Source organism: Carcharhinus amblyrhynchos, chromosome 1, assembly GCF_965287045.1.
Source record: "Carcharhinus amblyrhynchos chromosome 1, sCarAmb.v2.hapA, whole genome shotgun sequence".
Taxonomy (NCBI): Eukaryota; Metazoa; Chordata; class Chondrichthyes; order Carcharhiniformes; family Carcharhinidae; genus Carcharhinus; species Carcharhinus amblyrhynchos.
The window spans coordinates 22,791,609-22,804,289 of NC_137324.1; the positions used below are offsets into that span (position 1 = coordinate 22,791,609).

A 12,681-nucleotide genomic window follows, 5' to 3' on the forward strand; every position below is an offset into this window, starting at 1 on the left:
AGTCTCTATTTGAAGCAATTTATAAAATGACTGAAGAGCTAACAGCTCTGGACTGCTTCACCCCTTTTTAATCTTTGTCTTTTGTACCTAGAGGTATTCGACTTTAATTTTGCTAATGATGTTAAAATGAATGCAAATGAGTTTGCATCAGTTTTTCAGTTTTCACCCTTTCTGAGCAAGATCCTGAACACGCCAGGTAGAACGGGCTGGGAGCATTGGAAACTGTTTAATTCCTGCCACAAATCCCATGTCAGGCCTTCTGTCAAATTCAACAGCCCAAAGGGTTGTGCTTGGGGTTAACAAGGCCAGAGCTCATCCCCATGGCTACATATCCTGGTTTTTTTGGGCTGTGGGATGAATAATGGCCAGAAGTCCAATTAGAACTCCAGGAGCAGCAAGGTGGCACAGTGGTTAGCACTGCTGCCTCACAGTGCCAGGGATCTGTTTTCCATTCCCAGCTTGGGTCACTGTCTATGTGGAGTCTGCACGATCTCCCCGTGTCTGCATGGGTTTCCTCTGGGTGCTCCGGTTTCCTCCCACAGTCTGAAAGACGTGCTGGTTAGGTGCATTGGCCATGCTAAATTCTCCCTCAGTGTACCCGAACAGGTGCCGGATTAGGGGATTTACACAGTAACTTCATTGCAGTGTTAATGTAAGCCTACTTGTACACTAATAAATAAACTTTCAACTTTTAAATTACTTTGGACTTCTTTAAAGTAGTGCCATTGAATTTCTTATGTCCAATTAATCAGAGGGCAGATGGGGTCTTAGTTTAACATCTCCTGTGAAAGACAGCACCTCTGACAGTGCTGTCCCTCACTATTGCTCTAGTCTCTGTACTGGGACTTGTACCCAAAATCCTCCTGACATCGAGGCGAGATTGCCGCAACTTGAATACCAGCTGACATCACCAGAGATCAGATAAGGGAAGGAATTAGAAACCTGGAACATTTATGGTACAGAAGGAGGCCATTCAGTCCATCATTTTGAGGTCAACAAACAATATCTTTATGCCACATTCCAGTTCTTTGCCCTGTAGGTTAAATGCTCCAAGTGCATTTCCAAGCATTTTTTTAAATGGGTTAAGGATGTCTGCCTTAACCACCCTTTCAGGCAGTGAGTTCCGGATGCCTACCACTGCTTGACTGAAAGCATTTCTCCTCAACCTCCCTCTAACCCTTCTGTCAATGATGTGGAGATACCGACATTGGACTGGGGTCCCACTTGCCTGATAAAGGAACAGCACTCTGAAAGCTCGTGATTTTAAATAAAGCTGTTGGACTTTACTCTAGTTTTGTGAGACTCCTTACTGTGCCTTTCTCTCAATGACTTTAAATTTCGACCCTCTGGTTATTAACCTTTTTGGCGAATGGAAATAAGTCCTATTTCCACCCCTCGCCCCTCATAATTTTATCCACTTCGAATAAATCTTTCCTAATGCCTCCTCTGTTCCAAAGCAAACAAACACAGACAATCCAATCTTTCCTCACTGCTAATAAGAACATAACATAAGAACATAAGAAATAGGAGCAGGAGTAGGCCATCTAGCCCTTCGAGCCTGCCCCGCCATTCAATAAGATCATGGCTGATCTGAAGTGGATCAGTTCCGCTTTCCCCCCATAACCCTTAATTCCCTGTCTATCAGAAACCTATCTACCCGTGACTTAAATATATTCAGTGAGGTAGCCTCCACCACTTCAACGGGCAGAGAATTCCATGAAAATTCAATTTGAATGAAGAAGTTCCTCCTCAACTCCAATCTAAACTGCGCACCCCCCCCCCCTCTTATTTTGAGGCTGTGCCCTCTAGTCCTGCTACCCTTTCTAAGCAGGAAGAATCTCTCTACCTCTACCCTATCCATCCCCTTCATTATCTTAAATGTCTCTATAAGATCCCCCCCTCAGCCTTCTAAACTCCAACGAGTATAGACCCAATTCCCCATTCCGACAGGATCCTTGTAGATCTCCTTTAGAGCCTATCTGTCACCAACCTGAACTGAAAAATATGATTAAAGTAACTGAAAAAAATAAAGCAGTGGAGGAAAAGCTTTACCTGTTATAAAGTGCAACATTATTGGTAAGTTAAACAAGAGTGGGTGCCTTGATCCCAAAAAGCTAAGAATGAACGCACCGAACCCCGTTAATATTCCAATGTAACTGCAAGTGGCCATCACAATGAGAACAGAAACCCCTTCGTAGTTGAGGACAGTATCTGGATCTGCGGGAGACAGTTTCAGAAAGACAGGTTAGTGTAACACGTTAAGCAAATAAAAATCTTTTATCAAAGTTAGTCTCACAACATCAGGTTAAAGCCCAACAGGCTATTTGGAATTACAAGCTCTCGGAACTCTGCTCCTTCAGTGGGACCCCAATCCAACGCTGGCATCTCCAAATCATTGACAGGGAGGTTAGAGGGAAGTTGGGGAGAAATGCTTTCACTCAGCAGGTGGTGGGCATCTGGAACTCACTGCCTGAAAGGGTTGTCAAGAAGGCGTACGGTGTCTTGGCGTTTATTGGTAGGGGGATTGAATTTAGGAGTCGCAGTGTAATGTTGCAACTGTACACTACTCTAGTGCGGCCGCACTTGGAGTACTGTGTGCAGTTCTGGTCCCCGCATTACAAGAAGGATGTGGAGGCGTTGGAGAGGGTGCAGAGGAGGTTTACTAGGATGTTGCCTGGTATGGAGGGGAGGTCCTATGAGGAGAGACTGAGGGATCTAGGGTTGTTTTCGTTGGAAAGAAGGCGGCTAAGAGGGGATCTTATTGAAACATATAAGATGATTAGAGGTTTAGATAGGGTGGATGGTGATAGCCTTTTTCCTCGGATGGAGAAAGCTAGCACGAGGGGGCATGGCTTTAAATTAAGGGGGGGTAGCTACAGGACGGATGTCAGGGGTAGGTTCTTTACCCAGCGGGTGGTGAGGGATTGGAATGCCCTGCCTGCTGCAGTTGTAAATGCGTCTAGTTTGGGGGCGTTTAAGAGATCTCTGGATAGGTTTATGGACGAAATGGGATTGGTATAGGCTAGTGGGTCATTGTTTTTGTAACTGGTCGGCGCAACATCGTGGGCCGAAGGGCCTGTTCTGCGCTGTAATGTTCTATGTTCTATGTTCTATGTTAGGTGGATTGGCCATGCTACATTGACCCAAGTGTCGGGAGGGGGGTCAGCAGGGTAAATATGTGGGGTTGCAGGAGTGGGGCTTGTGTGGGATTGTTGTCAGTGCAGACTCGATGGGCCAAATGGCCTCCTTGTGCACTATAGGGATTTTATGAAAAGTCACAGCAATCCATCAATCATTGTCAATTACTTCTTCATTAACTTCTTTAATTTTTCAAGATGGTGATGGAGTGAGGTGACTTCTTGCGAGCTGTCCCCGGCATACCCTCCAATTCTATCATTTACTCTCGTTCAATGCTTTTAAACTTTCTAATGAGGTTCTAATTTCAACCTCTCACACCCTAGGCACAGTAGCACAATGGTTAGCACTGCTGCTAATAAAGGTTATAAGAACATAAGAAATAGGAGCAGGAGTAGGCCATCTAGCCCTTCGAGCCTGCCCCGTCATTCAATAAGATCATGGCTGATCTGTCGTGGCTCAGTTCCACATTCCTGCCCTCTCCCCATAACCCTTAATCCCCTCGCTTATCAAAAACCCATCAACCCGCGTCTTAAAAATATTTAGCGAGGCAGCCTCCACCACTTCAACGGGCAGAGAATTCCAGAGATTCACCACCCTTTGAGTGAAGAAGTTCCTCCTCAACTCCGTTCTAAACCTCCCCCCCTTTATCTTGAGGCTGTGCCCCCTAGTCCTACTGTCTTTTCTGAGCGGGAAGAGCCTCTCCACCTCTATCCTATCCATCTCATTCATCATCTTATATGTCTCAATGAGATCTCCCCTCATTCTTCTAAACTCTAACGAGTACAAGCCTAGCTTATTCAGCCTCTCCTCATAGTTCAACCCCCTCAACTCCGGAATCAGCCTAGTGAACCTCCTCCGCACTCCCTCCAAGGCCAAAATATCCTTGCGTAAGTGCGGCGACCAAAACTGCACACAGTACTCCAGCTGCGGCCTCACCAGTGCCCTGGACAGTTGCAGCAAGACCTCCCTACTTTTATATTCAATCCCCCTTGCTATGAAGGCCAGCATCCTATTTGCCTTCCTGACCACCTGCTGCACCTGCAGGCTGGGTTTTTGTGACTCATGCACAAGGACCCCAAGGTCCCTCTGCACCGTCGCCTGCTGCAGTTTTTCGCCATGTAAGTAATAACCCTTCCTACCAAAGTGGACAACTTCACACTTGCCAACATCAAATTCCATTTGCCAGTTCCTGGCCCATTCACCTAGCCTATCTAGATCCTTCTGCAGACTCTCCACACCCTCCGCACAATTTGCCGTTCCACCAATCTTGGTGTCATCAGCAAATTTCGACACCATACACTCGGTTCCCTCCTCCAGATCATCTATATAAATGGTAAATACCTGAGGCCCCAGCACCGACCCCTGGGGCACTCCACTAGTCACCAACCACCAATCCGAATAGCACCCATTGACCCCCACTCTCTGCCTCCTATTTGACAGCCAATCCCCTATCCACGCTAACACCCTACCCCCAACTCCATGCCCCCTGACCTTCTGTAATAACCTCTTGTGCGGCACCTTATCAAACGCATTCTGAAAATCAAGAAACACCACATCCACCGGCTCTCCTCTATCCACCGCCCTAGACACATCCTCATAGAACTCCAATAAATTCGTCAGACACGACTTCCCCTTAACGAAACCGTGCTGCGTCTGCTCTATCAAACAATTCTCCTCAAGATGCCTCGCTATTTTCTCCTTGATCACGGATTCTAACATTTTACCTACAACAGACGATAAACTAACCGGCCTATAATCCCCTGCCTTTTGCCTGCCACCCTTCTTAAACAACGGCGTAACATTAGCCATTTTCCAATCTTCCGGCACTTCCCCGGAATCCAGCAAGGTTTGAAAAATAACCACCAAGGCATCCACTATCACCTCTGCCATTTCTTTCAGAACCCTTGGATGCATTCCATCTGGTCCTGGGGACTTGTCCACAATCAGTCCCTCCAGTCTTTCAAGCACTGCCTCTCTAGTAACAATAATGTCATTCAGGCCCTCTACTCCTACCATCTTTCCATCGCTAACACCCAGCAAATTATTCACGTCCTCCTCCGTGAAGACCGAAACAAAAAAGTTATTCAAGGCCTCAGCCATTTCCCCATCCCCTACCACTAGGTCCCCCTTCTCATCCTCTAAGGGTCCAACGTTCACCCTAGTCAGCCTCTTCCTTTTTATATATTTATAAAAACTCTTACTATCCTTTTTTATATTAAGCGCTAGCCCAGCTTCATAGTTTATCCTACCCTTCTTTATCAACTTCTTCGTCATTCTTTGTTGATATTTAAACCTCTCCCAATCCTCTTCTCGCCCACTACTCTTAGCTAGAAGAGGTTGGTGCAAAAGGTTAAATAGGAACATAAGAACATAAGAAATAGGAGCAGGAGTAGGCCATCTAGCCCCTCAAGCCTGCCCCGCCATTCAATAAGATCATGGCTGATCTGTCATGACTCAGTTCCACATTCACGCCCTCTCCCCATAACCCTTAATCCCCTTGCCTATCAAAAACCTATCAACCCGCGTCTTAAATATTTTGAGCGAGGCAGCCTCCACCACCTCAACGGGCAGAGAATTCCAGAGATTCACCACCCTTTGAGAGAAGAAGTTCCTCCTCAACTCCATTCTAAACCGCCCCCCCCTTTATCCTGAGGCTGTGCCCTCTAGTCCTATCTCATGGGGTAAAAGGTGAGGTGGCTACATGAGTGGAGAATTGGCTTGGCCACAGGAGACAGAGGGTAGCAGTGGAAGGGTCTTTTTCCGGCTGGAGGTCAGTGACCAGTGGTGTTCCGCAGGGCTCTGTACTGGGACCTCTGCTATTTGTGATATACATAAATGATGTGGAAGAAGGTGCAACTGGTGTGATCAGTAAGTTTGCGGATGACACAAAGATGGCTGGACTTGTGGATAGCGATGAACATTGTCAGAGAATACAGCAGGATATAGATAGGCTGGAAAATTGGGCGGAGAAATGGAAGCTGGAATTTAATCCAGATAAATGCGAAGTGATGCATTTTGGTAGAACTAATGTAGGGGGGAGCTATACAATAAATGGCAAAACCATCAAGAGTATAGACACTCAGAGGGACCTGGGTGTGCAAGTCCACAGATCCTTGAAGGTGACATCATAGGTGGAGAAGGCGGTGAAGAAGGCATATGGCATGTTTGCCTTTATAGGACAGAGCATAGAGTATAAAAATTGGCATCTGATGTTTCAGCTACATAGAACGTTGGTTGGGCCACATTCGGAGTACTGCGTCCAGTTCTGGTCACCACACTACCAGAAGGATGTGGAGGCTTTGGAGAGAGTACAGAGGAGGTTTATCAGGATGATGCCTGGTATGGAGGCTCTTAGCTATGAGGAGAGATTGGGTAAACTGGGGTTGTTCTCCCTGGAAAGACGGAGAATGAGGGGAGACCTAATTGAGGTGTATAAAATTATGAAGGGCATAGATAGGGTGAACAGTGGGAAGCTTTTTCCCAGGTCGGAGGTGAGGATCATGAGGGGTCACAGGCTCAAGGTGAGGGGGGCGAGGTTTAACTCAGATATCAGAGAGACGTATTTTACACAGAGGGTGGTGAGGGCCTGGAATGCACTGCCAAGCAGGGTGGTGGAGGCTGACACGCTGGGATCATCTAAGACTTATCTGGATAGTCACATGAACAGACTGGGAATGGAGGGATACAAACGAATGGTCTAGTTGGACCAATGAGCAGCGCAGGCTTGGAGGGCCGAAGGGCCTGTTTCCTGTGCTGTACTGTTCTTTGTCTCAGTGAGTTATTATGTGTGTGGTGGATAGCCAAGCAGATCCAAGGAATGGTGTTCAGAGGAACTTGTTTAATGGCATGTTATCTGGGATTGCTACTGAAAGTTACACAGGCTCCAAACGTTGTGAGATGAGGACTGCACATGGCTGTAACACCTCTTTGATAAAAGAACATGTCGAGGTGCATTTATGAGTGACAGTGAGTGAGGAGCTGGAAAACTGATGTTGCCCAGGGAGCCTTATCCCCAGTGGAAATCAGTCTCTTCAAGAAAGCACTGACGGAGCAAAGGACCAGTCTAATTAATCTTCATTATGTATCTAAAATATATTATAAAATGTTCAGATTTGCTTCACATTGCAGTTGTACCATAACTCAGTAATGACTCATTGAAAGTGTTGTAGGTTAGCCCACTATCAGATTACAAATTACACCAGCCAGACCTTCACTTCACGCCTAATACCTGCCCTTCCCGGTGTACAATACATCGTTAATACGGAAAGGAAAGAATGACTATGAAAATGCCATACTGGATCATCCCCCATACAAACCACATACCACACACTGGTGTTGCAGTGAGAGACTTGGAACCAATTTTACACACTGTTCATTTGACACAGGATTAAACCTGGTAATGTTTAAGATGGGGTGACTATAACATTGAATGATGTCATGTCACATCCACCCCAGCTAACCGATTTTACTTTCACTCTTTCACAGCATTGCACTGGCACCTCTTTGATAGTCATGTTATCTTCCACTATTAGAACCTGAACCTACCTAGGTCTCAGGAAGTCTCTGGAAAGTCCCTCCCCACATCCTCCCCAATCTAACTCATAGGAAGTGATTGCAAATGAAGGTTTGTAACGGAGTAAAATAAAACTCCACTTCCACCAAGTCAAGCTTTGGACTCTAAATTGAGATTTTGGACTCACCAATTGAAATCTCATAATTTCAATAGAATCAAGCATGCAAAGGTGACACATGAGAAACAGCCCCAGGAGTTCCCCAGGGCCACATCCTAGACCCAACTATCGTCAGCGGCTACATCAATGAACTTCACAAGTGCAGATGTGGGGATGTTCATTGATGATTACAAGTGTTCAGTTCCATTTACACGTCTTCGAGTAGTGACAGAGCCAATGTCTACATGTAACAACGCCTGGATACCATTAATGAAAAATAACATTCATCCCATAACAACGGTAGTCATTGATCATCCCTGACAACAGGGAACCTAACTACCCTCACTCTCCCTTAAGAACATAAGAACATAAGAAATAGGAGCAGGAGTAGGCCATCTGGCCCTTCGAGCCTGCCCCGCCATTCAATAAGATCATGGCTGATCTGTCGTGGCTCAGTTCCACTTTCCCGCCCTCTCCCCATAACCCTTAATCCCCTCTCTTATCAAAAACCCAAGCTACTGGAGATGGTCATAGGCTCATAGAATCCCTGCAGTGCAGAAAGAGGGCATTCTGCCCATTGCATCCGCACCGAATCACCGACACAGCATCTTAGTCAGGCCCAAACCCTTCCCAATCCCCATAACCCCACGTATTTACCACACTAATCCCCTTCACCTACACATCTTTGGGCACTAAGGGGCAATTTAGTATGGCCAATCCATCTGACCTGCACATCTTTGGACTGTGGGAGGAAACTGGAGCACCCGGAAGAAGCCACACAGACATGGGGAGAATGTACAACCTCCACATAGACAGTCACTCAAGGCGGGAATTGAACCTAGGTCCCTGGCTCTGTGAGGCAGCATGATAACGGAGCATTAGAACGGAGTCGAGGAGGAACTTCTTCACTCAAAGGGTGGTGAATCTCTGGAATTCTCTGCCTGTTGAAGTGGTGGAGGCTGCCTCGCTAAATATTTTTAAGACGCGGGTTGATGGGTTTTTGATAAGCGAGGGGATTAAGGGTTATGGGGAGAGGGCGGGAATGTGGAACTGAGCCACGACAGATCAGCCATGATCTTATTGAATGGCGGGGCAGGCTCGAAGGGCTAGATGGCCTACTCCTGCTCCTATTTCTTATGTTCTTATGTTCTTATAACCACTATGCCAGCATGCCACCCCATGGTCAGTGTATGGAGATTCTACAGGGATACATTAATAAACCCATTGGGGTTTTTTTGCAGTAGTTTCATGCTTATTATTAATAAGACTAGCATTTTATTCCAGATGTATTAACTAATTGAATTCAAATTCCCCCAGCTGCCATAAGAACATGAGAACTTATAAACATGAGAACTAGGAGCAGGAGTGGGCCATCTGGCCCCTCGAGTCTGCTCTGCCATTCAGTAAGATCATGGCTGATCTTTTTGTGGACTCAGCTCCACTTGCCCGCCCACTCACCATAACCCTTAATCCCTTTACTGTCCAAACATTTATCTATCCTTACCTTTAAAATATTCATTGAGGTAGCTTCAACTGCTTCACTGGGCAGGGAATTCCACAGATTCCAACCCTTTCTGTGAAGAAGCTCCTCCTCAACTCAGTCCTATATCTGCTCCCCCTTATTTTGAAGCTATGCCCCCTAGTTCTAGTTTCACCTGCCAGTGGAAACAACTTCCCTGCTTCTATCTTACCTATTTCCTTCATTGTCTTATACGTTTCTATAAGATCTCCTCTCATTCTTCTGAATTCCAATGAGTATAGCCCCAGTCTACTCCATCTTTCCTCATAAGCCAACCTCTCAACTCTGGAATCAACCTAGAGAATCTCCTCTGCAGCCCCTCCAGTGCCAGTATACCCTTTTCCAAGTAAGGAGACCAAAATGTACACAGTATTCCAGGTGTAGCCTTACCAGCATCTTATACAACTGCAACATAATCTCGCTGTTTTTAAACTCCATCCCTCTAGCAATGGAGGACAAAATTCCATTTGCCTTCTTAATTACCCGCTGCACCAGCAAACCAACTCCTTGTGATTCTTACACAAGGACACCCAGGTGCCTCTGCATGCTGCAATTTTTTATCATTGAAATAATAGTCCATTTTGCTGTTATTCCTACCAAAATGGATGACCTCACATTTACCAATATTGTACTCCATCTGCCAGCCCCTCGCCCACTCACTTTGGCTATCTACATCTCTTTGCAGACTTTCAGCATCCTCTGCACAGTTTGCTCTGCCACTCCTGTTCCCAGAACATTAAACCAGACATCGGGAATTACTAATCAGTAATATTATGGCCATGCTACCATAAAGGAGGGTGCACTGCAGCAATATTGTTTTGCGCAATGTCCATTCTGGCTCTAAAATGCAGTCAGACAAATTTCTGGTCTTTTCACGGGGGCTGGACAGGACGCTAAACACTTTGTGGAAAATTACCAAGACTTTCCGTACAATAACTGGAACAATATCAAGAAGAAAGTATCAAATTATTACTATGGAACAAACAACACATGTTAGCACTACTTAAGAGTAAGGATTAATAAATAATTAATAAATGAAAAATGTGACCAAAACTAATAAAAAAGATCTTATTCTTTTTATACCAGCATCGTGATTAGATTCAGAGACTAAAGTCACCAGATTCTGGCTACAAATTCTTTATTTTTGGGAACTATAAATATCACTGTGTAAATAGCCCACACAGCCTTTTATGTACATGGTATAGATAGTTCGGTCTACTAGCTATAATAAGAATGGTTTCCTGTTACACATCATCAAGGATGTTCAAGTCATGAGTCTGGGGGAAGCAGGAAGAGGGGTGGAATTTACTCAAACATAAAATGCTTCATTGAAAAGTGAATAGAGTATATAAAGAAAAAAGGAAAAAAATGCAAAGAAATTTGTAAGAAACTGTGCTTTGTTCAGCTGCCTCACATTCTTAAGTATTCTGTCATCAGTGTATCAGCAATAACAGCACTGAAACAGTACAGAGTTACAGGAACTCTTCACAATTATGTCCTCTTCACCACATACTTTCCTAACCATCTTTGAGTCATCAGCAAACTTAGCAACCACACATTCCCTCTCATTATCCAAGTCACCAATATACAAAGACCATGAATGAACTTAAACACAAAGGTGAGGATTTTAAACTTGAAAAGAGAATGAAGATAAGTGAGGGCAGTGGATTAGACTAAAAGGTGACCTAAAGTTTACAGAAGGTAAAGGATAGGAGGAATAATGGTATTGGAATAATCAAGCTCTTCATATTCTTTCATGGGATGTGGGCATCATTGTAGCCCTATCCTCACTATCTTTGATGAGGTGATGGTAAGCCACCTTCCTGAATTGCTGCAGTCCATTCCACTTCTCTATAGTGGTCTGGTACAACTGGGCCATTTCAGAGAGCAGTTGACAATCAACTACCTTTCAGTGGGTCTGGGGTCACATATGGAAGCTTGAGTTGCTCCAGCTGGTGACACTTTCTGCATATGTGCAGGTTAGGTGGATTGGCCATGCTAAATTGCCCCTTAGTCTCCCAAGTTGTGTAGGTTAGATAGATTAGCCACGGTAAATATGTGGGGTTACAGGCATAAAGAGGGGTGGTGGGCCTGGGTAAGATACTCTGTCAGAGAGTCTGCGCTTTAGGGATTCTGTGATTGTATGGTATCTGGTTACCCATGATCCAGAGGTCCCACATGGAGCAAGATGTGCACTCCAGGAGTTGGAACCACCTTCCTATTGCTTCATTTATTAGATAATAAAACTTGCTACTTAAAACAAAAGAAAAGATTTGCAATCATGGCAAAAAAAATGGTTTGTTGAAGTGCTCCATCAAATGTTCTGAGACAAGCCAGCTCCAGAAGATACAATCTGAATAGTCACACAATGTAGATAATTATCGGGCACTGGAGGGGAAATCTGGAGTGCATCAGTACAGAAAATATTACGTCAGTACTGACTAACATCACATAGTCAGTTCTAAGGTTTTCCAGTAACCTTCCAGAAATTGCTGTTTGCTGTGAAAAATGTTCTCAAGGCTAACTAAATTGCTGTTCACAGGGCTTTCACTGCCAACTTAGCTATTTTCTTGGCACATGTATCAGCTGTTAGCTGAAAGCTTCAGGAAATTACCATGTACTTTGTAAGTGGCAGATATGCTTGTCATTTGATCTAATTTCCTGTATCAGTAGAGTATGGTATGATGACAACAACTGGAACAACAAGTGAAATCACCTCTGCCAAAAAGCTTTCTAGATCACTGGAGAGTGACATGTGGTTCTTGGGCCAGGTGACCGAGGACAAGCAAATCTCCAGAACAGTTTGAACTCGTACTATGTCTCACCACATCTCTAGGAAACATCAAAACCCCCTCAAAACAACCTCTTTAACCCCTGCCTTCAGTTCCCATCCTAAATGTCTCACTCACTTCCAGCCTTGTGCTCATGGCTTCCTTCTTAAGTATCTTTTTACTAAGAGAGTCTTGTACGAAGATCGGTTGTTATTGATTGTGAACGTTTTAAATCACTCAAGTTGTAACTTTTAAGATGCGACTGGGGCAGCGCAGTGGCACAGTGGTTAGCACTGCTGTCTCACTGTGCTAGGGACCCGGGTTTGGGTGATTGTCTGTGTGGAGTTTGCATGTTCTCCCTGTGTCTGCGTGGGTTTCCTCCAGGTGCTCCAGTTTCCTCCCACAGTCTGAAAGACGTGCTGGGCAGGTGCCAGTGTGTGGCGTCTAGGGGAATTTCACAGTAACTTTATTGTAGTGTTAATGTAACCTAATAAAAAAAACTTTAACTTTTTTTAACTTACTGTGTTCCCTCTGCAGAACCTCTTCATCTCCCAAAGGCACACTCAACTTTTCCCCAACAATA

The 12,681-nt window shown here is 44.9% G+C and overlaps 1 protein-coding gene across 2 annotated transcripts in view; it reads right to left on the minus strand.

Moving 5' to 3' along the window:
• Positions 1 to 12,681, minus strand: part of LOC145349034 (transmembrane protein 127) — a 42,983-nt gene that overhangs the window by 7,768 nt on the left and 22,534 nt on the right. Inside the window, exon 2 of one of the 2 annotated variants that reach the window (XM_080197288.1) lies at positions 2,131 to 2,217. In XM_080197288.1, the coding sequence (XP_080053414.1) occupies positions 2,131 to 2,217 (87 nt within the window). Of the gene's footprint in view, positions 1 to 2,052; positions 2,218 to 12,681 lie in introns of both variants that reach the window. The other variant, XM_080197279.1, reaches the window with a different exon arrangement.